Below are 25,378 nucleotides of genomic sequence, written 5' to 3' on the forward strand. Positions count from 1 at the left end.
GGAGGGGCCTGCACCTCTGCCCACCCCCAAGCACTGCACAGGAAGGAGAGAGGGGCAAAGTTGATGCCTTTATTGCATTCTGTGGGGGGGCGGCTCCAGACCCCCATTCCAGGAGGGTGCTCAGGAAAGACCTGGGGCTGAAGCTGAAAAGCAAAGTCAGGAGGGCAGAGGGCAGAGGGCAGAGGGCAGAGGGCAGGCTCCAACCGCCAGATGCAGGGACTGTCCCTGCACCCACGGGTGGGTGGCATCCACCCCAGAACTGGGACACACACACTTCCCCATGCAGAGTCTGTGGTTGGGGCGGGGGGCCGGGCCTGGCTGCACCCCACCCCTTCGGGCCAGGGCACCAGCCCCCACCAAGTCCACAGCCCGGTGTGGCCGCCCTCATGTGGGCAGTGAGAGGGAGGCGGGGTCCAGCCCTCATTGAGCAGGGTGTGTGGGCAAGAGTCAGGCTGGGGTGTGTGGGGGGAGGGGCAGCAGGTGAGTGTGTGCTGGGTGGGGAGAAGGAGATGGACGGGAGTCCCAGGCACAGAAGGGCCGGGTGAGTGAGGTGCAGTGAGTCGAGGCAGCCCGGGGCACAGCCTGTGTGGGCAGAGGCCCAGGGCGTCCGGCAATGGCCAGTGTAAACTTCAAGGGGGGAGGGGGTGCCCCCACGCCAGGAGAGGCCAGAGTCGGGGTGAGGGGGGCCCTGAGTCCCTGGCTGAAGAACAGGTGAGGGCAGGCTGCTCCTCACTGGGGTGCAGTTGGGCAGAGGCCCTCCTCAGAGCTACCGCAAGCCTTGAGCCTTGGGGGCCCCGTCTCGGGGCGGAACCTGACCCGGGGACTGTGCACCACTGGCCTTGGAGCTGGGGACGGCCCTCCGCGTGCCCTGGGGACTGGCCAGGCCTCTCCGCTGGTGCTGGGGGCTCAGCTGGGGGCCCTTTCTGCCCGAAGATGGGCTCTTGGAGCCCTTGGCCTTGCCCTGAGGATGGGCCGGCTCGGGACCCTTGAGGGCCGTCAGCCCCAGCATGGCGCAGAAGGCGTTGCATCTGTGGGAGGCAGCAAACTGGTCAAGCAGCGCTGGGGCACAGCTCTCCTTCAGGCCCTGGTACCTGTGGCAAACGGGAGCTCAGCCGGGCGCTGTCCCCACTCTGACCTGTCCCCAGCAGCCATGCACACTAGGTCAGCTCTTCCCAGTCTGACACTTTCATGGGGCCCAGGGATCCTGGGGGGTGGGCAATCCCCCTGAGACGGGCCCAGGAGGGGGTCTGGCCCCGAGAGACCTCCCGGGACACTCACCCCCCCTGCTTGGTGGCGATCTGCACGTCCGTCATTTTCCAGCCGACCCCTGAGGAGAGATACGGTGGGCACTGAGGGCAGTGGGGCGGGTACCCCACACGTCTCTGCCCCTCCCCTGGTGAAGCAGGAAGGCCCCCAGGTCAGAGGCCCCCCGGACTCATGCAGGGATCCCTGGGGCCCCCCAGTGTGCACACGACACCGACTCCATCCTGCCCCTGCCCCAGTCCGCTTGCCCACAACTTCCTCTGAGCAGGAGGTCAGCCAGGGAACAGGGGCTGAAGGTGGGTGCAGACACCAAAACCCCCGAGGAGGCGGAGTGCTGATGGGGTCTCAGGTTCACAAAGCACCCAGGGACTCAGCACCCGTATGAGTGACCCAACCCCCGGACCCACACCATCGGGCACACTTGCTGGCCCTGTGTGATGCTCTCTGAGACCCATGTCCTCCTGTGGGGAGGGGCCCTGTCCAGACTGTCCCGGCAGGGCAGCTGAGCTTCAGATGAGGCCACAGGGGCCCTGCCCAGTCCACTTACGGGCAGAGGAGGAGCCCGGTGCTCAGCTCTGGGCCACGAGCACTCACACCTGTGCACACACATATCACACACCCGCACACACACACTCACACCCGCAAACACGCACTCACACCTGCACACACATGCACACACACACACACCCTCGTACACACTCACACACCCGCACACTCTTACACACCCGCACACACACTCTCACCTGAATACACACCCGTACACACAATCACACCTTCACACACACACCTGCACACCTGCATTTACACACTCGTACACACACCTGCACGCACACTCACACCTGCATACACCCACACACTCACACCTGCACAAACCCACACACACACGCTCACACACCTGCACATACACTCACACCCGCACACGCACACATACCCACACACATACTCATACCTGCATACACACACCCGCACACACCTGCACACATGCACCCACACACCCACAGCCCCAGACCCTCACCCCACCTACCCGCCAGGTCCGTGACCAAGAAGCTGCCGTTGGTCCACTGCAGCAGCCAGTGCTGGAAGGTCTGGCACTTGTGTGAGGTCTCGGAGGCGCCGGGAGCATCGCTGCCGCCCCACTCCCGAGAGCAGTGGACCTCCAGGGGCTGGCCCAGGTCCTCCTCCAGCGTGGCGTAGGGGATGTGGTTGGCCGGCCGGTAGATGAGGTACAGTGGGATGACCCTACACGGGGCAGCCCCCCCCCATCAGTGCCCAGTCCTGCCTGCTCTGAGCTCAGTGGGGCACGGAGGCCCAGCCAGGAGAGTGTCATGGTGGGCACACGGGTAATGAAAAGGAACATTCTAGAGAAGATCCCAGCAGACTGGGCTGGGTACCCGGCCGCCGACAGCCTGGGAAGGCCGAGGTAGGGCTCAGGGTAGCACAGGCGGCGGGGATGGCCGAGTCCTGCCCCAGGAGCCCAGCGCCCTGACTCTGCCTCAGGGAGACATCAGCAGGCAGGGGGCGGGCGGGGACACCGGGCTCCACCCGGGGGTTCTCGTTCTTGGTGTTGCCATGACGGAGATGGTGCCCCAGAGAGGCTATAAAATCCCGTCCTTTGCAGACGGTCGAGACAACAGATCCGAAGCACCCCAGCACCCATCCTCCACCGACACCCAGCAAACACACTCACTCGGGCACCTCCCCGAAGCCAGGCACAGCGCGGGCCTCAGATGCGAAGATCTTGCAGTATTCGCGGGTCATGTTCTGGATCTTGCAGCCCTGAGGGTGACAGGGACCCCGAAGCAGATCAGCACAGCACAGATGCCCCCTGCGCCCTCCACACCCCCGCCCCTTGGCACTCCTTCTGCCTCATCCCCTAGGAAGAGACCCCCACCCTGTCCAGGCAAGGCCGGGAGAGTGGCTGCCCCCAGCTCCTGCCCGAAGTCCCGCCTTGCCGTGCACCCTGACTCTCTCATTCGTCAACTCAGAGGCTTGGATTTGGTCCACAGTGGCTTCCAGGCACCTGGCACCTGGGGTTCCCGGTGAGAATGGTGGAGAGATCGGTGCCACCAGAAGGGGGAGCTCAGACCAGCAACGGCACCCAGGACCCCCCTACTGCAGGAGGGCAGCGGCAGAAGGTCCTACTGCCAACAACGCCATCCTGGAAGCACGGCCCCAGTGCCCCAAGCGCGCCTGCCCCAGCATGTGGAGCTGGTCTCAGCCTCTCGCCCGGGGCCAGCCCAGGACGCTCAGGCGGAGATGACTCTTGTGCCCCTGTGTGTACCTGGATGGTGACATCGTAGTTCCTGCCCAGGAGCGAAGTCTCGCTGCTGGGTCCGAACACCAGCAGGCTGGACACCTTGATGATGCACGTGCAGCCCGACTCGAAGACAGGCTCCAGCCCGTAGATGACCTTGGCCCGAGACGCCTTCCGCAGCCCGCACCCGCGGCCCCGGCCTGGGAGCTCCTCGCTCACCAAGCGCCCGAAGAGCTTGTCCCCCCAGCAGCCGGAGCCAGCCAGGCCCTTGGCAAACACCATGGGGGTCATCTCGATCTCTTCTCCCACTGAGGGTGAAGGACACAGGTGGGAAACAGGCGCCCCATCCCCTGCTTGCCGGCCCCCCTGTGCCTGTCTCGCCCTCTGAGTCCCCCACCCAGTGGCAGCCCGGCCAGTGCCTGGGGCGTAGGGGACTTCAGTGCAAGCGGCGGAAGGCAGACACTCTGTCCTGCCTGATCAGCACTGAAGCCGACAAGCAGACAATTTCCTTTTTCAGTTTTGGGGCCACTAAGCAACGCGCAAGGCAGACTCCTGGCTCTGTGCTCAGGGGTCAGCCATGGTGGTGCTGGGGGAACCATATGGGGTGCTGGGGATCAAACCCGGACAAACGCCCTCCCTGCTGTCCTATCATTCTGGCCCCAGACTATCCCCTTAGCCCCCGTGTTTTATTTTGGTTTGGAGGCCACACCCTGCAGTGCTCAGGGGTTACTCCTGGTCTCAGAAATCACTCCTGGCAGTGCTCAGGGGTGCTGGGGTTTGAACCCGGGTCAGCAGCATGCAAGGCAAATACCCTCTCTGCTGTTTTATCATCCCAGCCCCAGATTATCCCCTCTTAGACCCTGTGTTTGACTGAGACAAAACACCTGCAGGACCCACTGCGTAGCAGGACCCTTGACCTTCCTCTCTTCCAGCAGCTGAGCCCCCCTCACTCCCCCCCACCGCCCCATGGGAACCTCTGCTCCTACCCCGGGGCGCCGAACCTTCGCCTTCTTCTCTGGAGATGAAGCCGGACAGGACTGTGGAGAGAAGGAAGAGACCGTGGCTGGCCCCAGCTCCTGCCCTGCGCCGGCCTCGCCCGCACAGGGGGGCAGGTCTCGGGGGGGGGGGGGGGGCTCACCCTCGGGGCTGAGGCGGAAGTCGGTGGAGGCGGCCCCGTGCTCATTCCGGATCTCACAGCGGTACACGCCGCAGTCCACGTCTGATGCCCGCACAATGGCCAGGGCCGCAGGCCCCTCGTCCCCTGCGCTGCGGGAGGGACCTGCCCGTGAGGTACACCCCGCCCCCAGCTGCAGGGACATGGGAGTCTCCGGGATACTGTGTAGACCAGCATGGGCTGGGGCGTGGGGGAAACGTGATGCCTCATCCTCGCCCACCAGGTGGCGGACATGTGGGGGGGGGGGTGTCTCTGCCAGGGTGAGCCCGCAGATCAGGTCAGAGGCACTGGGGGGCAGCGGGCCCAGGGCAGGGTCCCGGGGTCTGACCTCCTGCCTGTCTCGCCCACTGGGCGCTGGTCCTTGGTCCAGGTCAGCACCGAGTCACTGAGAAGGTTGAAAAACTGACACCAGAGCTTCAAACTGCCAGAAGTGTCCGCGAAGGCCTCTACCCGGATCTTCCGGATCACCTGCGGGGCTGAGGGCAGGGCGGGCTGAGGGGATGGGGACTCTCGGGGCAACCCGCTGGCCCCTGGGGATCTGCAAGGTGCAGGTAAGAGCTGACCAAATCCCAGTGTCCACCCCAGGCACCCTGGGGCCCCCAGCCTGGAACTGGCAGCAGCTACAGAGAGGGGTCGCGACTGAGGCCACATGGCATAACCCCAGGGAACTGAAGCATCTCTGGTTCCATCCTTCACTCGGGCCACGGCACCAGGAGCACTTTACACAGAGGCTCAGTTGGGCTGGCAGCCTCCTGGCAGGCCTCCCTCTTCCCCCTGCTCACCTTTCAGCGGGTCTGTGACTCTGCTGGGCTTGGCAGGGCCATCCTGCTTGGCCTCCTCGGGGGCGGCCTCCATGCCCGCTTCCGCTGGCTCCTCCTCGGCCCGTGGCACCTCCAGCAGGCTGGCCCTCCGGGCCTGGGTGGGGGACCGCCTCTCCCGCCCGGGAGAGCCAGGCGCAAGGCCCTTCCTGGACCCCCGGGGTGACACTGTGGGGCTGTCCCTGTCCTCCCCTGCAGCCTTGGCCTTGGGGAGGAATCGCTTCCTCCGAGCCCCCAGAGCCAGTTCCTGAGGCGTCGCTCCAGGGAGGCTCGTGGGGGCTTCCTCTGGGCTCGCCTGTGCCTGTCCCTGGGGGGGCTCCGGGCTGCTGCCTTCTGCAGGGAGGGGCTCCTGCAGTTCTCCATCCACAGGCTCAGGCGTCTCCTGCCCGGGGATCTCCTCGCCCACCACAATGGCGGGCACAGAGAGGCCGGGGCTGGAGCCTCTAGCAGCTGCATCTAGGGCCTGCGCCTCCCGCTCCAGGAGCCCCGTGAGGCGGCGGGAGGTGCAGGGGCTGAGCGGCAGGATCTGCGCGCTCTGCACCAGGTGGTCGCTCCCCGCCTGCTCCAGGAGACGGCGGGACGTGCGGGGGCTCAGACCGGCCACCTCCACGCCAGGCTCGGCGCCCGACAGCTGCAGCAGAAGCAGTAAGTAGTTCTTCAGGGAATCGATGAGCCCCGGGTCACAGCTTCGGGGACGTGGCATGTCCCTGTGCCTGCTAGCTGCGGGGGCGTCCTGGGACTGACCCTGCTGGGGGGCTGCCTGCAGGAATGGAGGAGCTGCTGTGCTGGGGGGCCCCTCCTGTGGGCAGCTGCTGGGGTTGGACACCCCCGGGCTGGGGACAGCTGGGGGACAGCCGGCCGCTCCCACACACGGTGGCTCCCCAGGCAACTGCTCCAGTGGCCCGGGGAGGGTCAGGCCGCCGCCATCCAGCGGCGTTGCCCCTCCTGGTGGCTCCGGGCCATCTGCAGGCAGCCTCTGTCGGGAGCATGTGCCAGTGGCCAGGCCCGGACATGCTGCCCGCTGCTGCCCAGAGGCGGGGGCCTCGGCCTCGTCAGAGCCAGGACTAGCGACAGCAGACACTTGAGGCGTCAGCCCGGGGGACTCAGTCACCAAAGGAGGCCCCTCTGAAGGGGGTGGCCCAGGGGCTAGGGGCTGTGGGCTGAGGCCACTCACTGACACCTTCTCTGGCTGACCGTCCACAGTTGTGGGCAAATTCTCTCCTTTCTGCCTCCTCTCATCCTGCATACTTCCATCTTCCTGCATCCTTTCCGCCCGTGTCCCCAGCCTTTCCTGGGCCACCACATCCTCCAGGGAGTTCTGGTCAGGCTCAGGCCTCCCTCTCTCTCCTGCAGCCTCATCCACTGTGGTCCTCCGCTGTCCCTGTGGCCTCCGTTCCACCTGTGCATTTCCCCGGTCACTAGCCACACGGTCAGCGCACATCGACTTGTCCCCCTGGGCCGCTGTGTCCACAGGTTCTGTGGGAACCTGACTAGTGGGCATGCCATGGCCGGCAGGATCCTGCTCTGCCCGAGAGTTGGCCAATGGAGAAGGAGGCAGAGTAGCTGGGGCACTGGGGGCCTGTGAACACAGGGACAGATACGAGAATGTCAGCCACCCACCCACACTTTGTCCCTCCAGCCTCCCCAGGGCAACTGGCCCCCAGCTTCTCAGGCCTCAGGGTGGCAGGCAAAGGCCATATCCACAGGGCTATCCTGAATCCCAGACTGGAGGCGAGGACACCCCGCCCTTTGCACACTCCCTGGGGGACACTGCCCTGGGCCACCCTGTCCCTCACGCCTCACCCCAGGACTCCAAGCCGCCAGCTGACTCCAGACAGAAGCAGTCCGGGGAGGGGGGCAGCGGACGGGGAGGGGGCGCATCCACCATTATAGCTGAGTTCAGAGCGATGCCGCCCCCTACCCCCATCCAAACAGACTGACTCCTCAGCAGCAGATCTGCCCCTCTGAACACACGCTGTTTGCAAAGCACCATGCGGGACTCTCAGCCAGTGGGGGTCTCACTGACCCCCAGCAACACAGAAACCACAGTTGTGGTTAAAGGGTAAGGGTGTGCCCAGCTCTGGGAAGAAAGGGAGTGAGGAGGAGAGAAGATAAGAAGGGTCCAGAAGACGCTGGAAGCTTCAGACCCCATGCAGCCAAGCCCCGATCTATGTGGGATGCAGGCGCCTGCCTACATGGGAACAGACAGAGGCGCTCTGTTTCCTTCTGGTGTTTGACTTTTGCTTTTTGGAGTTTGATTTGGGGGGCCACACCTGGTGAGGAGAGGCTCAGGGGTTACTCCTAGCTCAGGAATCACTCCTGGCTGTGTTCAGGATGCCGGGAATCGAATTAGGGTCAGTCATGTGCAAGAAAGCACCCTCCCGCTGTGCTATGGCTCCAGCCTCTCCTTCTGGATGTATGAAAAATGACAACAACCATTCATGCATAGCAGAGGCACCACACGGAAACCCAAAGCAAAACACTAACCAAAGGAGTTTAAAATATATATCATTATGGTGGGGATGTGGTTCCACATCTAAAAATCCCCTTGCATGTGTGAAGTCCTGGTTTGATGCTTAGCGTGTACACACACACACACACACACACACACACACACACACACATACACACACACAAACACACATACACCCACATTCAAGTTATCCAAATTAACAGAACTTAATTCACTGAATATAGGACTCTGAAGAAATGGTATACTTATGGGGAAAATAAAGGTAAAGGTAAAGGTAAAGGCCCTCCCGTTGATCGTCGATTTGCTCGAGCGGGCCCAGTAACGTCTCCATTGGAGACGTTGTTGTTACTGTGTCTGGCATATCGAATACTCTCGGTAGCTTGCCGGGCTCTCCGAGAGGGGCGGAGGAATCGAACTCGGGTCGGCCATGTTGGCCGCATGCAAGGCAGACGCCCTACCCGCTGTGCTATAAGAATGCTGAAATTTTTATTATGGGTTTGGAAAGCAAAGAAACTGACCAAATCTATTTAGCATTGTTGTCCCTTGGGGCTGAATATACACATGGCATGAATAAGATTATAACCTTACAAAACCACTTCCCCCCCACACACACACTCCACTCAAAAACTTCTTACCACAGAACCTGCCAATCATATAAAAATGTAGCCAGGAGGGCTAGAGAGATAGTCCAGTGGGTAGGGCGCTTGCCTTGCATGCAGACAACCCAGGTTTAATCCCTGATCCCCAGCATCCCACATAGTCCCTGTGTCCCATCAGGAGTGATCCCTGAGCACAGTCTGGGGTTAGCCCTGAACTCCACCAGGTGTGACCCAAACACAAACAAACAAACAAAAAATATTGTAAAGAGACTCTTGCCCTGAGCACAGAACTAGGAGCCCAGCCCTGAGCACAGCTGGGTGTTGCCCAAAAGCCAAAAACCAAAAACAAAACAAAACAAAAAAAAAAAAAAAACAAGGACTGTGCCAGCACCGATAACAAGAGAAACACCCATTAGCAAAGATATCCAAACTTTGTGTTTGACATTAGGGTACTGAGAAATAGCCATATGGGCCTGTGGGGTTATGCATTTAGGAAGAAGAAGTTGATTCTCTCACAAAAAGGGTCAAAACTTTTGTTGTTTTTTTTTTTGTTTGGGGGCCACAGCTGTCAGTGCTCAGGGCTTATGCCTGGCTCTGCACTCAGGGGTCATTCCTGGCGGGCACGAGGTACATATGGGATGCCAAGGACCGCACCCAGGCCAGCCGCGTCCAAGGAAAACGCCCTCCCCACCGTCCTATTGCTCCAGCCCCCTTGTGAAAACTTTTTGGATAAAAGGTGGGTGCGCTGGCCATGTCCCTCAGCTGCTCAGTTGTGGGGTCCTATGGAACTCACGGCCCCATTATCTCCTTCCTACCCCCTCCCTCCCCACCGCTCAATCAGACTGCCACCAGCTGTTCTCAGTGCTGCCAAGCCTGGCTGGTCCCCATGACTCTTGCCCTTGCTAAACCCCTCGAACCCCTATGTGACTTTTCCAAAACACAGTCTGGCAGGGACACGCCCCTGCTTAGAGGCTCAGTGTCACCCTCAGGGATAAACACTAAGAACCCAGTCGGAAAGAACAAAACATTTACGGACAGTCTATGGCCCAAGTATAGGGGACAGACCCCACCACCATCTGCCATTATCTTACAAAGCTAAAAATAACGTCTACACTTTGACCCAGCGATTCTGTTCCTCGGAATTCAGCCTCCAGAGAGTCACGTAGTCAGTCTGCTGATAATGTTGGTACTCAGCCTCCTGATATGTGGAAATGGACTTCGAGATAAGGGTAGTCACCAGTTAACAAGAGCAAAACACTGGTGTTACTAAATGCCTTCAGAGACACGCTGAGCCACTGAGCCTTGAGAGACTCTGCCTCTGTCACCGAGGAAGTGGCCAAGTAGAAAAGTTAAGAACAGGAACGTAAATAAACATGCAACCTGCAGGTCAGCCAGGGAGATGGTTCAAGTGTCAGAGCACACACAGGGCGGAGCCCTGAACTCTAGGCCCGGCCCAGCAGGAGTCCTGGAGCACTGCCGGTGTGAACCCTGGAGGGTTTCCCTTAGACAGTGCAGCTCAGAGGCAGAGTGTGAGGGCTAACAGGCGTTAGGCATCCTGCATCTCAAAAAAAAAAAAGAAAAGAAAAGAAAAGAAAAAAAGCACAAAAACGGTTTTCCATGCATTTAAAAAAATGGGCTGGGCAAAAGGAGAGAGAGGGGGTAGGCAGGAAAAGAGAGAGGGGGAGAGAGAGGCAGAGAGGGAGAGAGAGGAAGAGGAGAGAGAGGGAGAAAGTGAGAGAGGGAGGGAGAAAGGGAGAGAAAGAGAAAGAGGGGAGAGAGGGAGGGAGGGAGAGAAGGAAGGAGGGAGAGAGAGGGGAAGAGAGGAAAAGAGAGGAAGAGAGGGGGAGAGAGGGGGGAGAGAGAGCGAAGGAGAGGGGAGAGAGGGAAAGGGGGATAGAGAGGGAGAGAGAAAGAGGGAGAGAAAGAGAGGGAAAGAGAGGGAGGTATGGAGAGAGGGTAGTAAAGAGAGAGGGAGGGTGGCTGTCACAGAGGCAGCCTGGGGAAGGGGGCTGGGAGGGAAACTGAGGACATTGGTGGTGAGAAATGTGCACCGGGGAAGGGACGGGTGCTAGAACATTACATGACTGAAACCCAACCATGAACAACCTTGTAACTGTATCTCACGGTGGTTCATTTTTTTAAAAAATTAAAAATAGGCAATAAATAAAAAAATGGGCTGGGGGTATAATTCAGGTGGCAGAACGCAAACCTGGCATGGAGGCAGCCCCGGGTTTGAGCCCTGCCACCACACTGGAACACGACCAAGAATGCCCCTTCCCCAAAACATAAGCACATGCACTGGGCCAGAGACAGCAGAGCCAGGAGAGCACTTGCTTGCATGCGGACAGCCAGACGCAACCCTAGCACCGCACAGGGTCTCCACAGTCCTGCCAGGAGTGATCCCGAGAACAGAGCAGGGAGTCAGCCCTGAGTTCTCTGGTCGCCAGCTGCGACCCAAGAACAAAAGGCAGAAGCCAGGGAGTGAGAGCACAGCAGGGTTGGGGGCGGGGGGCTTCAGCCACTGTTTCATCTCCCCTGAGCCAGGCACACGGTCCAAGCCCTGGAGCTCTGCCTTGGGGCGCGCCATGCCTTCGCCCAGCCCCACTGTGACCTCCCTGCCCCTCCCTCTGTGCCTGGGGGTGTCTCCCCACCCGCAGTCTCCCACAAACATCATCCTTCCGCCGCCTTGGCCCCCTTTCCCCACAAATCCACGGTCCTCCTTCTCCCTCCATCCTGCTTCCTGTCCCTCATCACTGTCGCTCATCACCCACCTACACCTCTCGGGGCACCACTGAGCCGAAAGTGCAGAGGGAATGTAGCCACGGAAGCGAGATTTAAAACACCCGATCTCAGCTGCGACCACGGGACTCTGTCAAGTGCCTGCCCAGTGGGCGGGTGAGGACGGCCAAGGGTTGGGGGTGGGGAGGGAACCTGGGAACACTGGTGGTGGGACTGACGTTAAAGTATTTTGTACAGTGGGGTTCCTGCCCAATTCAATCAGCTTAATCAATGGCTGAACAAATAGCAGTACTCCTACGTTATTTTAAATAAATAAATAAATAGCACTGTATAGCACTGTCCTCCTGTTGTTCATCGATTTGCTCAAGCGAGCCCAGTAACGTCTCCATTGTGAGACTCGTTACTGTGTTTGGCATATCGAATATGCCATGGGGAGCTTGCCAGGCTTTGCCATGCGTGCAGAATACTCTCAGTAGCCTGCCGGGCTCTCAAGACGGGTGGAGGAATCGAACCCAGCTCGGACGGGATGGCAGCTTGCAAGGCAAATGCCCTACTGCTGTGCTATGTGATAGCACAAATAAATAAATAATTTTTTAAAAAATAAATATTTAAAAAATTAAAAATAGGGACTGGAGCGATAGCACAGTGGGTAGGGCGTTTGCCTTGCACGCGGCCGAACTGGGTTCGATTCCCAGCATCCCATATAGGGTCCCCTGAGCACCGCCAGGGATAATTCCTGAGTGCAGAGCCAGGAGTAACCCCTGTGCATCGCCGGGTGTGACCCAAAAAGCAAAAAAATAAATAAATAAATAAATAAAACTAAAAACAAAAAATTAAATTAAAAATAATATAATAAATAAAATATTATATATGTATGTATATGTGTGTATATGCCTAAAACTCAACTATTGATGACTTTGTAAATCATAGTTCTTTAATTAAAGAGAGAGAGAGAGAAACACAGATGAAGCCTCAGGTCAAGACAGATCTGTGCGAATTTGAGAAGCACAGGTCAAGATGCCCCAGAACACTGTGCCTGGCACCCCCTCCCCAAACCCCAGCTGGGTGGAGCCAGCAGAAATCACTACCCGCTCCCTGCAGCCCCATCCCCCCTGGCGTGGATTCCCAGGCAGGGCCAGGCCTGGACCCTGCCTCGCCCCCTCTATGAATAGCTCCCAGCTCACCAGCTGCCCGCTGAGCTCAGCTTCCCAGAGCAGCCGGCCCCTTCACACTCACCTCTCCTGGAGCCCCGGCTCTGCGCCGGGCTGGGGGCGTCGGGCTAGGGGCAGGAGCCGCTGATGACTGTGTCTTCCCTGAGCTTGGGGCTGCGGGGTCCGGAGCTTGACCTGGAGGAGCACTGGGATCCCCTTTGGGCTTCGGGGGGGCGAACCTCTTCCTGTTGAAGGGCTTCGGGGCCTCGGGGCCCGGGGTGGGTGTGGGCTGCCCCGGGTCACTTGTGCGCTGGCTGGGGGCCTTCCCTGGGACCCCCCGGGACTGGGGGTCCTCTTCCCTCTGAGGCCCAGGTGTCTGGGTGCTTTCTGCATACAAGTCCTTCAGGGAGAAATACACGTCTGGACTTGGGGCTGGGACCCTGGCAGGGATGAGAACTGAGACAGGAACTGGGACTGGGGCAGGAATAGGACAGAGGGTTGAGGTAGATACCCCGGCAGGGGCCGGGGTCTGGACAGGGGCAGGTGCCCGGGTCGGAGCTGGGATCTGAACAGGGGCAGGTGGCCGGGAAGGAGCCGGGATCTGAACAGGGGCAGGTGGCCGGGCAGGAGCCAGGGTCTGGACAGGGGCAGGTGGCCGGGCAGGAGCCGGGGTCTGGACAGGGGCAGGTGGCCGGGCAGGAGCCGGGGTCTGGACAGGGGCAGGTGGCCGGGCAGGGGCTAGGGTCTGGACAGGGGCAGATGCCCGGGGAAGGGCTGAGGTCTGGACAGGGGCAGTTGCCCGGGAAGGGTCAGGGGCTGGGGTTGGGACAGGGGCAGATGCCCTGGGAGGGGTCGGGGTCTGGACAGGGGCAGGTGCCCGGGGAGGGGCTGGGGTCTGGACAGGGACAGGTGTCTGGGCAGGGTCAGAGGTCGGGACAGGGGCAGGTGCCCGGGGAGGGGCTTGGGTCGGGACAGGGCCAGGTGCCCGGGCAGGGGTCAGGGCCGGGGTTGGGACAGGGGCAGGTGCCCGGGCAGGGGTTAGGGCCGGGGTTGGGACAGGGGCAGGTGCCCGGGGAGGGGCCGGGGTCTGGACAGGGGCAGGTGCCCGGGGAGGGGCTGGGGTCTGGACAGGGGCAGATGCCTGGGCAGGGTCAGGGGCCAGGGTCTGGACAGGGGCAGATGCCCGGGCAGGGGCTGGGGTGGGGGTCAGGGATGAGGTAGAGGCTCGGGGAGGGGCAGGGACAGATGCCTGGGCAGGGGATAGGGGTGAGGTAGAGAGTGGGGCAGGGGCTGGGGGGCTCGGGGCCTGCCCTGGAGAGTCCGGCGCTGACCGCCTGCGGCTCTCTGCCACAGGGCTGCCCTGTCCACCTGCAGTCCTGCCTCTAGGCTGGGACTGAGCTGCATCTGTGGCGACCACCGTCCCCAGGGGCCCCTGGGTGTCTGACTTGTCCGAACTGGGGGCCGAGTTCTCATTAGTTGAGGGGCTCCGCCCTCCAGGTGGAGGCCTCTCATCTTTCTTCTTCTTCTTGGCCCCAGACCCCTTGGGGGGTGTCCTGTGGGTGCCCAGTTCCATGGCCTCACAGATGTAACCCAGCAGGTTCTGCTCCGCGTCCTCGCCGTTCTTGGGGGCAGCCTCGCCATTGGGGGTCCGCTCTCCGGGAGCCACGCTCTGGGCCAGGCCCAGGCCTGGCTGCGGGCCAGGCTCGGCCTCCCCAGCCTGCCAGGCCTGGGGGGGTGCAACTTCCACCTCCTTGCTGGGGGCTGCGGGCGCCTGGGCCCCACTGAGTCTGCGCTTCCGCTGGAATCGGTCAGGGCTGAGCTTCCTCAGGGCGTCAGCCTCATCCACCGCCCCCTTGCCCTGCTTCCAGTTCTGCTCCATGTCCCGCATCTTGGCCACGGCCTTGCGCTTCAATCTGGCAAACCAGCGCTGGTGGATCTTGTACTCAGTCATGGGACCCACCTCCAGGACCCCAGAGCAGGACACAATGCCCTTGGAGTTGTGGGCAGAGGCCTGGTAGATGGCTGCATCTTCCTCTTGGCACCTGGGGCGAGGGGCAGGGGCTGGTCATGTGGTCCCCCCCGCCCCCCGGCTCCTCACCCAGCATCGGACTGTCCTACACAGGGGAGGGGATGAGGTGAGCACGCAGTGAGCTGGCCAAGGTCGCCCTCCTGGTAGCAACAAGACATGGGGTCCCCAGCAGGCTCCCTGTGAGAGCAGGTGATGTGCACAGTCCTGGCGGCCACTGTGATGATACGGGAGCTATTTCTGGCAGATGACCTCATGGAACATGTTTCTGTGGGCCGGGCCCTCTGTGGGCCGGGCCCTCTTCCCTGGCTGTCGGAAATACCCCACCCTGGCCAAGGACAGGCCAGACACTGGCGGCAGAATCCCCAGGGCAGAGAGGATGGGACAGGGCCCCTCCTCACCTGTAGAGCTGCAGTGTATGACAGTTGCCCTGACGTGTGATCTCATACTTGGGCAGCCCACAGTAGCGGTCCAGCTCCACGTCATCCTTGTACCAAGTCACCTCGGGCTCTGGGTACCCTGAGAAGGAAACGGGAGGAGACCGGGTCACCATTCCAGAACGTGGCACCCTGTCAACGACTGGCGTCCTGCTATGATGGAAGGGCCCCTAGCACTTGGCTGGGAGAGAAGAACTTCCTTTCCGTAACTCAACTGCAACAAAAGTCCCACTGGCCCCAACATCCTCCACCAACACCCCACAACCACCGTCATCATTGCGAGGACCCTCCTCATATTCCAGCCTGCTGGCTCACCCCCACCCACCTGCCAGATGCTTATCAGCTACCAGACCCAGATATTCATCTATTTGCCCATCCAACAAACCCACCCACCTACCCTCCCATTCACTCATCATCCAACCATCCACCCAGTACACATGAATCCATCAAACGTACCTCCACCTGTCAATCCATCTAACAAATCCACCCCATCCGTCCTTCCATTCATCCATCCATGTGTCTCCCTCCATCCACCTATCGATTGATCATTCATTCCTCTATCCATTATCCATTCCACCCCTCTCCATTTGTTCTTCTGTCGACATTTACCAACCCACCAGCTCACAGCTGTGACACTGTCTGCCCAGGCTCTGGCGACGTCTTGTGGCATCCACCCTGGTGTTTACCATATTAAACATATGCTTACCATATGATCCAGTTGTTTACCATATTACCCTCTCTCCGTGGCATAAAGCTGACTGTCCCCAGCTTGTCTAATCTAACTCTTTAAGCTAAAATTGGAAATTAGGACCTCAAAAAATATGTATAGCTGAAAAAATTTTTTTTCAAAAATTTGGGCCTTGAGGCTGGAGCGACAGAACAGTGGGTAGGGTGTTTGCCTTGCATGCAGCCAACATGGCTGACACAGGTTCGATTCCCAGCATCCCATAAGGTCCCCGAGCACCACCAGGAGCAATTCCTGAGTGCACGAGCCAGGAGTAACCCCTGAGCATTGCCGGGTGTAACCCAAAAAGCAAAAATAAATAAATAAAAATTTGGGCAGTACCCACCAGTGTTCAGGGATCACTCCTGACAGTGCTTGGAGGGGGTTATATGTGGTGGTGGGAGTATCCAACTGGGGTCGGCCACATATCAAGCTCCCTAGCCCTGTTACATATCTCTAGCCCCTATATTTATCTGGAAATTTTACTTTGAAGGGATACAGCCGTGGTCCACCACATGGACCGAAAAGCAGACAGGGTGCTTTGCAGCAAGGTGGAAAAGGCAGAGCTGACGTTCACAGAGGAATGAGAGGTGAATGACAGCATCTGAGCGACAACTCCAGCCCAGCCCGGTCAGCACCACAGCCAACCACTGTGCCTCCTGCCCTCCCAGACACCCTTGTCACGTGCTTGCCATCAGGTGAGTGAAGGACAATGTGGCAGAGTCCACACCTGACTGGGGACAAGGACAGGCCTGTGGTCTCAGCAGAATCTGGACGGCCTTCGAGGGGAACAGAATTCCAGAGGAGTGGGTTCACAGGACCAGAGAGATAATAGCACTTGCCTTCCATGTTCCACCCCTGGAACCTCACATGGACCCCCGAGCACCATCCGGAGTGATTCCTGAGTGCAGAGCCAGAAGGAAGCCCTAAGCACCACTGGGTATGGCCCAAAACCGAAACGAACAAACGATGGAGTGACTCCTGAGGGCCTCATCCTGTGCCCATAACAGACTCCTTTCTCCTCTGTGTGTTTTCCGGATCTATCCCCCAGGGGCTGGAACCAAACCTTCCTGACACCCCATTTCTGCCACCTCCCACCATTCCTCCCACAGAAAAGGAGCATGAGAGCCTCGGGGAAGTAGGTACAGGCAGAGGCAACCGAGGGCAGGGCTGATGGAAGGGCCACAGGCTGCGGAGGGGGGACAGGTGGGGAGGGCACATTGGCGGGGCTGGGCGGCCCAGAACAAACTCTGGGCAGCCCCAGCTGTAAAGCGAGCCTTGTGTTTCCACTGAGCAAAGCCCCCAGTTACATCATGTGTGCGTGGCCCGGCCAGAACAGGTGTCCAGCGTCCAGGGGGTGACCTCACCCCTGCCAGAGCACTGCCGCATGAATCACACCCCAGGGCTGGGGAGAGGGGGTGGGGAGGACGGGAAGGGCGCTCCGTGCGTCCTCACAAAGATGGGGGCAGCCTGGATGCGTAGGGCGGCTGTGGGTTCGGGAAAGCCCTTTAGTTGGGAAGGTTTCCCCCCATCGCTCTGTGAACTCAGATTGTAAAATCTAAAACCCGTGAAAGCTGAGACTGTCCCATCCTGAGGCCCCCACACACCAACCAACCTAAAGCATGTGATGTTCAGGGCTTACTCCTGGCTCTTCACTCTGGAATCACTCCTGGTGGTGCTCAAGGAACCCTGCCGGGGGATGGAACCAGGGTCAGCCAGGTGCCAGGCAAGTGCCCTCTCAAATAATGGCTCCGGTCCTTTATTTCCTTCTTTTTACTCATGGGGTACGCTCTGCTCCCTCCCTTCTAGAGAAGCTTCTCTCCTGAATGTGGTCTCTCTCTTTCTCCTCGTAGGTTCCTAAATAAAACTATTTTATCTCACCAAAACACATATACATACACACACATACACAGGAAAGGTCAACCCAGCTTGTTGTGTACGTGTGTGGCTTTGTATGTGTGCCCACAGGCAGGCGTGAACATTTGCTCGCACGCACACACACACACTCACATGTACACACACTCACAGGCATGCACACTTGGACGTGCACGCATGCACACCTGCCCAGTGCTGGCGGTCTGGGAGCCCTGGCTTTGCTCTTGCCCTTCACACCTCAGACAGTACATCCCAGCCAGCAGACCGAGGGCTGAGACCCGGCCAAGACTTGGCCCCTTTTCCAGTCATTCCCAGGTGGAACCAGCTCGGATGGAGGAGAAAGAGGCGACTGTGTGCAGAGCTTTCAATGCTCTTTCAGAGCTAGTGTTTCTGTTGGCCTCACCAGGGTCCCGTGAACGCAACTGCTAAGGTTTACTGAGGCCCATGGTGTGCCAGGGTTATGGGTGATTGGTTATCAATGCTCCATTGAAGGCAGAGGAAAGCAATACCTTTGAAATGAAGACCCTGTCCAAAGCCATCCAGCTGATTAAGTTCAAGGCCCAATTCTCAAACCCTCTGTCACAGGTGACAGGGATGACCCCACGTCATGCTCAGGTGGCCTAGAAGGCCACTGCTGGCGGTGCTGGCTGATCAGCCACACTGTGGTTCCATGTTCAGACCCGGTGATGCTTGGGAGACCTCCAGGCTGCACCTATGAGTGCTCAGAATCAAAGCCAGGACATGTGTTGGGGTGGACAAAGGGAAGGGACACATACACCTCTGCATCCTGAAGCCGTGGGGTCAGGGAGAATCACCCAGTACCAGAGAAAAGGAGTAGCTGACTGGGACAGACAAGTCTCCCAGAAGCAGGGAATGCCACCGTGGCACCACCAACACCTCCATCTATGTAAAAAGCAGGGGGCCTGGGCCTGGCGCCCAGAACTGCTGGCATGGCCCGGCAGGGGCAGCACCCGAGGAGGCTCCCAGCGTGATGCAGGTCGGGGGGCAAGGAGAGTCTCTGCGGATGGCCTGGACCAGGGACTCCTCCCAGTCCTGGGGCCCCTGACCCTCCTCGCCCAGCACAGATGCTGCAGAGCCTGTCTACCACTAACCGGCACAACTGTGGGCCCAACTCACCACCAGTGCTCTTTGTCTAGGCATCGGTCTCACGGTCACCCCACTTGGTAGGCGAGGCACCCAGGGTCTACCATGGGAATCACTGTCCAATCCCACCTCCCGGTTTCCACAGGGGAACTGGGGGTCTGCAGCCTAGAAAACCCCTTTTTTTAAGACCCACCATCTGTGAAGTCTGCCTGAAGGCCAGAGGCTTTACCTATGACACACTTTTTGTTTTGTTTGTTTTGGGTCACACCCTGCGATGCTCAGGGTTCACTCTTGGCTCTACACTCAGGAATCACTCCTGGTGGGGCTCGGGGAACCACATGGGGTGCTGGAGATTCAGCCAGCTCAACAGCATGCAAGACCAGCATCCTGTAAGCTTTCCTATCCCTCAATCCCCCCAAGACAGGTTTTAAGAAAAGGGGGGAGGGTTCGAGGTCACACCCCACATGTGGAGATTAAACCAGAGAGAACTGAGAAAATCAAGAACAATTTTCCAGGCTGGGGAGAAAAGCTCACACAGCCAGTCCCAAATTACCTGTGACGACACAGGAGAACTTGACATCGCTGCCCTGGGACACTGCCCGGGATCTCAGTGTGGTCTGGAACACGGGCTGCGTCTCCTCAGTCAGCTGCGCGATGATGGAGCAGAAGGTGCTCCTGGGAAGAGGCAGAGATGCATTCAGGGTGGCTTCTCGGAGCTCCAGGCGCGGCAGGGGCCCTAAACTGGGTCTCACTATGCCCTCCACCGTGATGGAGACGCCAGCACTACAGAGCTGAGGGAAACCCACCCCAGGACTCAGGGACCCCTCCTGAAGTGCCCGTGTATGTAAGTAGGCACTGTAGGAGGAAAACGAGGCATCCGCTGCCAGGTCCCCTTTCCTGGCGGACAAGGGTTTCTGAGAGGCTCAGATGAGCGCTGGCTGGAATCTCCTCATGCCCCCCACCGCGCCCCATTTCCACCCACCCTTCCCCCCACCATCACCGGGCACCACATGCTCAAATGCTAACCCCGCCGTGGCTGGCAGCCTGGGCCACACTGCAAACCTCCCAGACCACAAATAGATCCTCCCCGCGGCCACTGCTGGGACGCGGCGTTCCCTCGTGCTGCCCAGACTCCAGGGGCACCCCAGCCGGGGGGCAGGAGGGCAGCAAACCCCATGCCAAACCCTCCCGCCGGCCAGCAGAGACAATGCGGCCTCAGGCGTGAAGCGCGGCCTCAGGGCCAGGTGACAGACCAGACGGACGTGGTGTGCAAGCCGTGCCCAGCCCCCGCCCCCCACGTGAGCAGCACCCCCACGGCAAGGACCTGGGGGGTGGGGACAAGCACGGGACATGAGCGGAAGGCAAGGCCTCCGAGGTTGTCCTTCTCTGTGCCTCAGAGTCAGGGGCCAGGTCGTGCCTGCCTGCTCTGACCGCTGCCTCTGGCTGAGTCCGTTCCAGGCTCTCATTTCTTTCTTTGGCTTTTGTTTTTTTGTTTGGGGGCTACACCCGGCAATTTTTAGGGATCACTCCTGGCTCAGGAATCGCTTCTGGAAGTTCTAGGGAGATCCTATGGGATGCCAGGGATCGAACCCACATCGGCTGCATGCAAGGCAAATGCCTTATCCACTGTATTGTGGCTCTGCCCAATAGGAACTCACTTCTTTTTTTTTTCTTTTTGGGTCACACCTGGCATTGCACAGGGGTTACTCCTAGCTCATGCAATAAGGAATTACTCCTGGTGGTGCTCAGGGGACCATATGGGATGCTGGGAATCGAGCCCGGGTCAGTCGGGTGCAAGGTAAACGCCCTACTCGCTGTACTATCACTCTAGCCCCCAGGAACTCATTTCTGAGGCCACCACTCTACCTGAGATGAAAGGGACTGCTCCGGGAGAGGTCTGGAATGGAGAAGGGAATGCAGGTGCCTGGGCCCTGGGGGTGCTGACGGCCTAAAGAGGGAACCCCAACTCCTCACACACTTACACACCTGCCTTGGCTCTGAGTTAGGCTTCCTGAGCCCTTCCCGCTCACTCTCGAACTCCCTAGGCCCTTAAGGAGAGTAGCCAGTGCTCCCCAAGCACTGTCCTTGGCAGCTGGCTGGTGCCGACTTGCGGGGAAACAAACCCTGACCCACAGGTGCCAGAAGAATTTAGACTCTGATTTTTGCCCCCAATTCAGCACGGCTCTGAGACTGTCCCCCTGGGGAGAGTGAGCGAGCCTGGAACCAGCAGCTTCGAGAAGGGGGCAGCCTAGTTTCTCAGGCTTTCCCTCCTTGACTCATGTGAAGGGGAAGCAAAGCTGGCTGGACTCTGCCCCTGGGCTAAGCTGCCTCGTGGGGCCGCTGGGAAACCTCAGCAGGGAGCAGGACCCTGAGGAAGGGCTACTACTTGGGCAGTCGGGGGCTCATGAGACCCTCCCTGACTACACACCCCAGGGGGAGTCCAGCCTCAGCTTGTGGCCCTCCAGGAGCTCCAAGGGGGCCAGCCCTGCCCTTCAAGGGGTCATTTCCCTTGTCTCCTGCCACCTTCCAGCTACTCCTAAAATAGTTTGGATCCTCATTCCTGATCCCCAAGACCGTGAGACCTCCAGAAACCTTCAGAGCTGCATCCAGAGGTGGTCAGTGCTCTCCAGGGAATCTTGGGGGCCCAGAAGACCAGCTCCCTACACCCCCATCCAGGTCAGGGGAGGGGGGTCTACATGGTGGCCAGTGGCCTCGGGAGTCTGACTCTGGTGATCCCCTTCAACTCATCCTGGAGCGGGCTGGACCTCAGAGCCCAGACTGCAGAGGGTGGACATGGGGAAAGGAAGTGAGCTGGCACATTGGAAAGACAGTGCCCAAGGTGGAACGGGAGCAGGAAGGGGCGTGGCTACAAGATTCTGGAGCCAGGGCAGGGGCATAGTGGACACAGAGGGACAGAGCGGGCTCTGTGGACCCCTTGCCTGTTCCGGGGTCCCTGTGCCCCTCCCCAATGCCCATGCAGCATCCAAGGTGGGTGAGCCCCATGCCCACATCGCCGCCCTCCCCCCCCCCAGCCCCCAGCCCTCCCTCCACCCATGCAGCCTGGTTAGTGCCAGAGGCCCAAGAAGTGCAGCCCGAGACACGCAACGCCGTTACCTTCCGGGGCCCGGGTGGGACGGCCGGCTGCTTGGTAAGCTAAGCGAAAACAGCAAATGGAACCATTAGGCAGGAAAAGCCACGGGGAGGTGGGAGAGGCGAGCTCCACGCGGCCACCCAGCAGCCTTTCTATTAAAGGGACCAGCTGTCTCGGTCTCGGGGCGGCCACCAGCGTATCTGAAACCAAGGGCTCGTTAAGGGCAGCAGACCAGGAGTTAGGTACCAAGCAGGCCCCCAGGGCTGTATGAAGGGGGAGCCCAGTCCCCCCCACCATACGCACACACCAATGAGGAGCCACGCCCCCCACCCCAGAGCCCCCAGCCCCGGGCCGCTCCTGGCCTTTGGGGGAAGAAGCATCTGCATTCTTGGAAGCCCTCCAAGAGGCCAGGGAAGAATCAGGGATGCTAGCAGAGGACGCATTAATGTGCTCAAGTCCGCTCAGAGAGGCTGGAGGAGTGGGTGGAGGAGAAGGCAGGGCATGGGGAGCCCTGCTCAGGGGCCCAGTGCGAGGCCACGGCAGGCAGCAGGGCAAGGACCCCCCAAGGGCTGCCCTTCCTGATTCTTGACTACCCGGCCCACTGGGTGAGAATCCCAGTCTGACTGCCCAAACCTTCCTGGGCCACCTCTGTCACGGTCCCTGAGAGGCTGTGCCCACACTCCCTGCTGCATCCGTGGACCTCGTGCAGGCTGTTTGTAACCAAAACTGACCCCCTGAAGCAAAGCCCCCAGCACAGCCCCAGTCCCAGGGGGCTCCCACACGGGGGTGCCCGGCCTTCCATGCCCACGCTCCACCAAGTACTGCCCCGGAGCAGGGCGCAGGGCTCAGACAGCCTCCCTTCTCCTCAGCTCCTGTAACTCCCAGACTTGGGCCCAGTGATGGGTGGGAGAGGGAGTGAAGGGGGGAGGAGGGAGGGGAGAGCCTCTTCCAAACCTTCCCAACAGAAAGGGTCCTCAGACCCTGGCAGGCCTGCTGCAGCCAGCCACACCCTTCCCTGCTGGAGCTTGCTGGCCTTCCTCGCCATGGCTGGGGAGAAGGGGTGGGGGGGGGGGGAGAGAGGAGATAGGCAGCTTCTGACTGAACCCCCCATCCTGCAGGCAGCAGGTTAGGTCCACCGGGGCCCAGGCTGATGGCTCTTGCTGATGGTCCAGTGCTGGGCTCGGGGATCCCAAGGCTGGCCTGGAGGGTTAGAATCAGGCATGTAGTAGGCCTTCTGTCTAGTTAAGGGCACCTTCATTACACAGAAGGGGGTGGAGGGTCCTGAGAAGGGACAGACAGAGTCTGATGCCCCAGAGGGTCTCGTCAATTCCAAGATCAACTCTTCTGCTGTCCTATAGCTCTGGCCCCTGATGCTGTTTTTACGAAAGCCTCAGACAGCCTGCCTGTCCCACACTCATTCTGCACCTTCCGAGTCCACTGAGACCAGGGCCCTTGAGAAATGGGGTGCGGGGCGGGGCAGCTCCTGGACCTCCTGCGAGTCCCCCAGAAGCTGCATCCAGCTGACTGGCTTTTCAAGCCTCCGGCTTACCCTACCCACTTCCCTCCCCACAAGGGCGAAGTCCTGGGGACCCGGTGACCCCCGAGAACGCATGCAGGTTGTGAGACCTCCTGGAGCTGGTCCTGGGCCAGGAGCCCCTCCACGACAAGGGGCAAGAAGAGGGATGCATGGGGAGACGGTGGCCAGAGCCCCATCAGGTAGCCCATGCTCCACCTGGACCGAGTCCCAAGAAATGTTGGGGGGCTTCTGAGAGAGGCGGGGCTCCTCTGGGCTGGGTTAACAGGGACAGTCCTCAAGGCTCCTCCCCCCATCCCCCTGCCCCGACAGAGGCTCCCCCTGTACTTCTTCCTCCAGCCCCCCTCACGCTGTCCCCTCTGGACACAAACATCTATCTGCTAGGTGTGGCTCTGTCCTGTGGGGTCAGCAGCCAGCTGGCCAGCCCAAGTCAGCCCTGAGCAGGGCAAGAGCAGCTGCAGGTATGGGCCCAACCCTGTCCCTCAGAGGAGGAGCCCGAGTTTGGGCTCGGGGAGAGCCACGGTTCCCATTCTGGCACGATCACCTGCACCCCTCAATGGCCATCCTGCAGTGCCTCCACTGCCCTGCTCTGCTGGTCTCTGCAGGGGTGGGGTGGTGGCCTGGCAGGCAGCCAGTCCCTCCAAGGCCAAGTCTGAGTGCCCATATTTTCCTTTCATCTTTTCTGGGGAGCCTGGGGGGCTCAGGGAGAGGCCTGAGTGCCGGACAGCAGGCCTGTAGCCTCGGACTCAGGCTGATTCCAGCCCTCGGCTCGGGCCCCAGACATGTGACACCATCAGAGTTTTCTGCAGAAAGCAGTTCCGGTTACACATGAACTTTCCCGGCTCCAAGGTCAACAGAGCCAGCCCATCGGTGAGGAGGGGCCAGTAGGGCCTCTCCTGCGTGTCCTCAGACAGGGCTTCTCTAGACGCTTCCCAGCGGGCAGCTGCTGTGCGCCTCTGCAGCAAGCGGCCCTCCTCTGCGCTGGGACCACACCCCGGGGCCTGCCCCAGCCCAGGCCTCTGGACACAGGCTCCAGAGTGGGGAGGCAAGGCCAGTGCCCAAAGAGAGCGGGCAGTGCTGTCTCCATGGCAATGTCCGTGTGCCCAGACGCTGTTCCTCCATCCTCGTGTCCTGGGGCAGCTGCACCTCCTGACGCTGGGTCCAGGAGGGAGAGCATCACCTGTGAGGCCCTCCCTGGACATCCCTGTCCCACACTGGCAGGCCAGCCAGTGGGCTGTGTCCGAGGGACAGCTGAGGCTCTTCAGAGGCTAACAATCCCTCACCAGCCCTCGCAGAGCCTGAGCAGCTGAGGTCCTGGCCCACAGGAAGGCCCCAACACACATCGACTCCCCCTGCCCAGTCGAGCACCCCCTCAGTGCAGCCCCCCAGCCCCGCCCCGGCCCCCCCCCCTGGCCTATCTTGGAGGGTTGGTGCTCCCGGACTGAGCTGGGAGGAATTTCAGCTCCTCGTGGCCTCCTTATCACTGACTGTGGAATCTGGGCCAGGCAGCAGGCGGGGAGCAGAGCTTAGGGGAGGCTGAGATGGGGAGGGGGCGCCAGGGGAAGTCAGGAAAAAGACTTGGCCCACTTTGAAACCAGAGCACCCCAAGATCAGACCCTGCTCCCCTTTCCTGAGCCCCACACAGCCTGAGGCCTGATGCCAAGGCCATAAGGGTCAAAGGAAGGGACTTCAGTGAGGGCTAAACTGGCCTGATCGTATCCCCAGGACCCCTGCCCCACCCCCCACCCAGGCAGCCCAGTAGGGCTGTGGACACCCCCAATTCTGCCCCCAGATCTCCAGCTTCCAGTGTGCCCTCTCCCCCAACTAGATCTCCAGGGCCCTCTGCCCCCTCTCAGCAACACCCGCCCCAGCCCAGCTCCACACCCCCAGCCTGCCGGTCCCCTAGGGGTGCCCTCACCTGGCCTCCGGTCGCACGCTAAGCAGGTAACTCCGGCTGGCCGGCCCTGGCGTCCACACTGGCCCTTCATCCTCGCTGTCACCCCCGGCCCCGGAGCGCAAGCCTGCACCCCAGCCATGGCCCAGGCCTCTCCGAGACCCCATGTTGCAGCCGCCCTGCTGCCGGGCAGCCGCCAGGCCCCTATTTATAGCCCGGGAA

At 60.3% G+C, this 25,378-nt stretch overlaps 1 protein-coding gene across 4 annotated transcripts; it reads right to left on the reverse strand.

Annotated features, from left to right (window-relative positions):
• Positions 1–55: 55 nt before the first annotated feature.
• ALPK3 (alpha kinase 3) lies at positions 56–25,378 on the reverse strand. Of its 4 annotated transcripts, none has more exons than XM_056113790.1 (14): positions 25,181–25,378; positions 21,752–21,790; positions 19,191–19,312; positions 14,899–15,016; positions 12,557–14,513; positions 5,474–7,088; positions 5,020–5,167; positions 4,656–4,783; positions 4,519–4,554; positions 3,545–3,825; positions 2,951–3,039; positions 2,288–2,502; positions 1,279–1,327; positions 56–1,091 (listed from the first exon to the last, which is right to left on the reverse strand). In XM_056113790.1, the coding sequence occupies exons 1-14, from the start codon at positions 25,321–25,323 to the stop codon at positions 767–769; spliced, it is 5,265 nt and encodes a 1,754-aa protein (XP_055969765.1). In that variant the 5' UTR covers positions 25,324–25,378; the 3' UTR covers positions 56–766. The 4 variants fall into 4 exon arrangements, with proteins under 4 accessions (XP_055969765.1, XP_055969764.1, XP_055969766.1 ...); XM_056113789.1 differs by having other exon boundaries at positions 4,504–4,554; XM_056113791.1 differs by lacking the exons at positions 2,951–3,039; positions 3,545–3,825 and having other exon boundaries at positions 954–1,091; positions 4,504–4,554.

This window comes from Sorex fumeus, unplaced genomic scaffold, assembly GCF_029834395.1.
Source record: "Sorex fumeus unplaced genomic scaffold, SorFum_2.1 ptg000024l, whole genome shotgun sequence".
NCBI lineage: Eukaryota > Metazoa > Chordata > Mammalia > Eulipotyphla > Soricidae > Sorex > Sorex fumeus.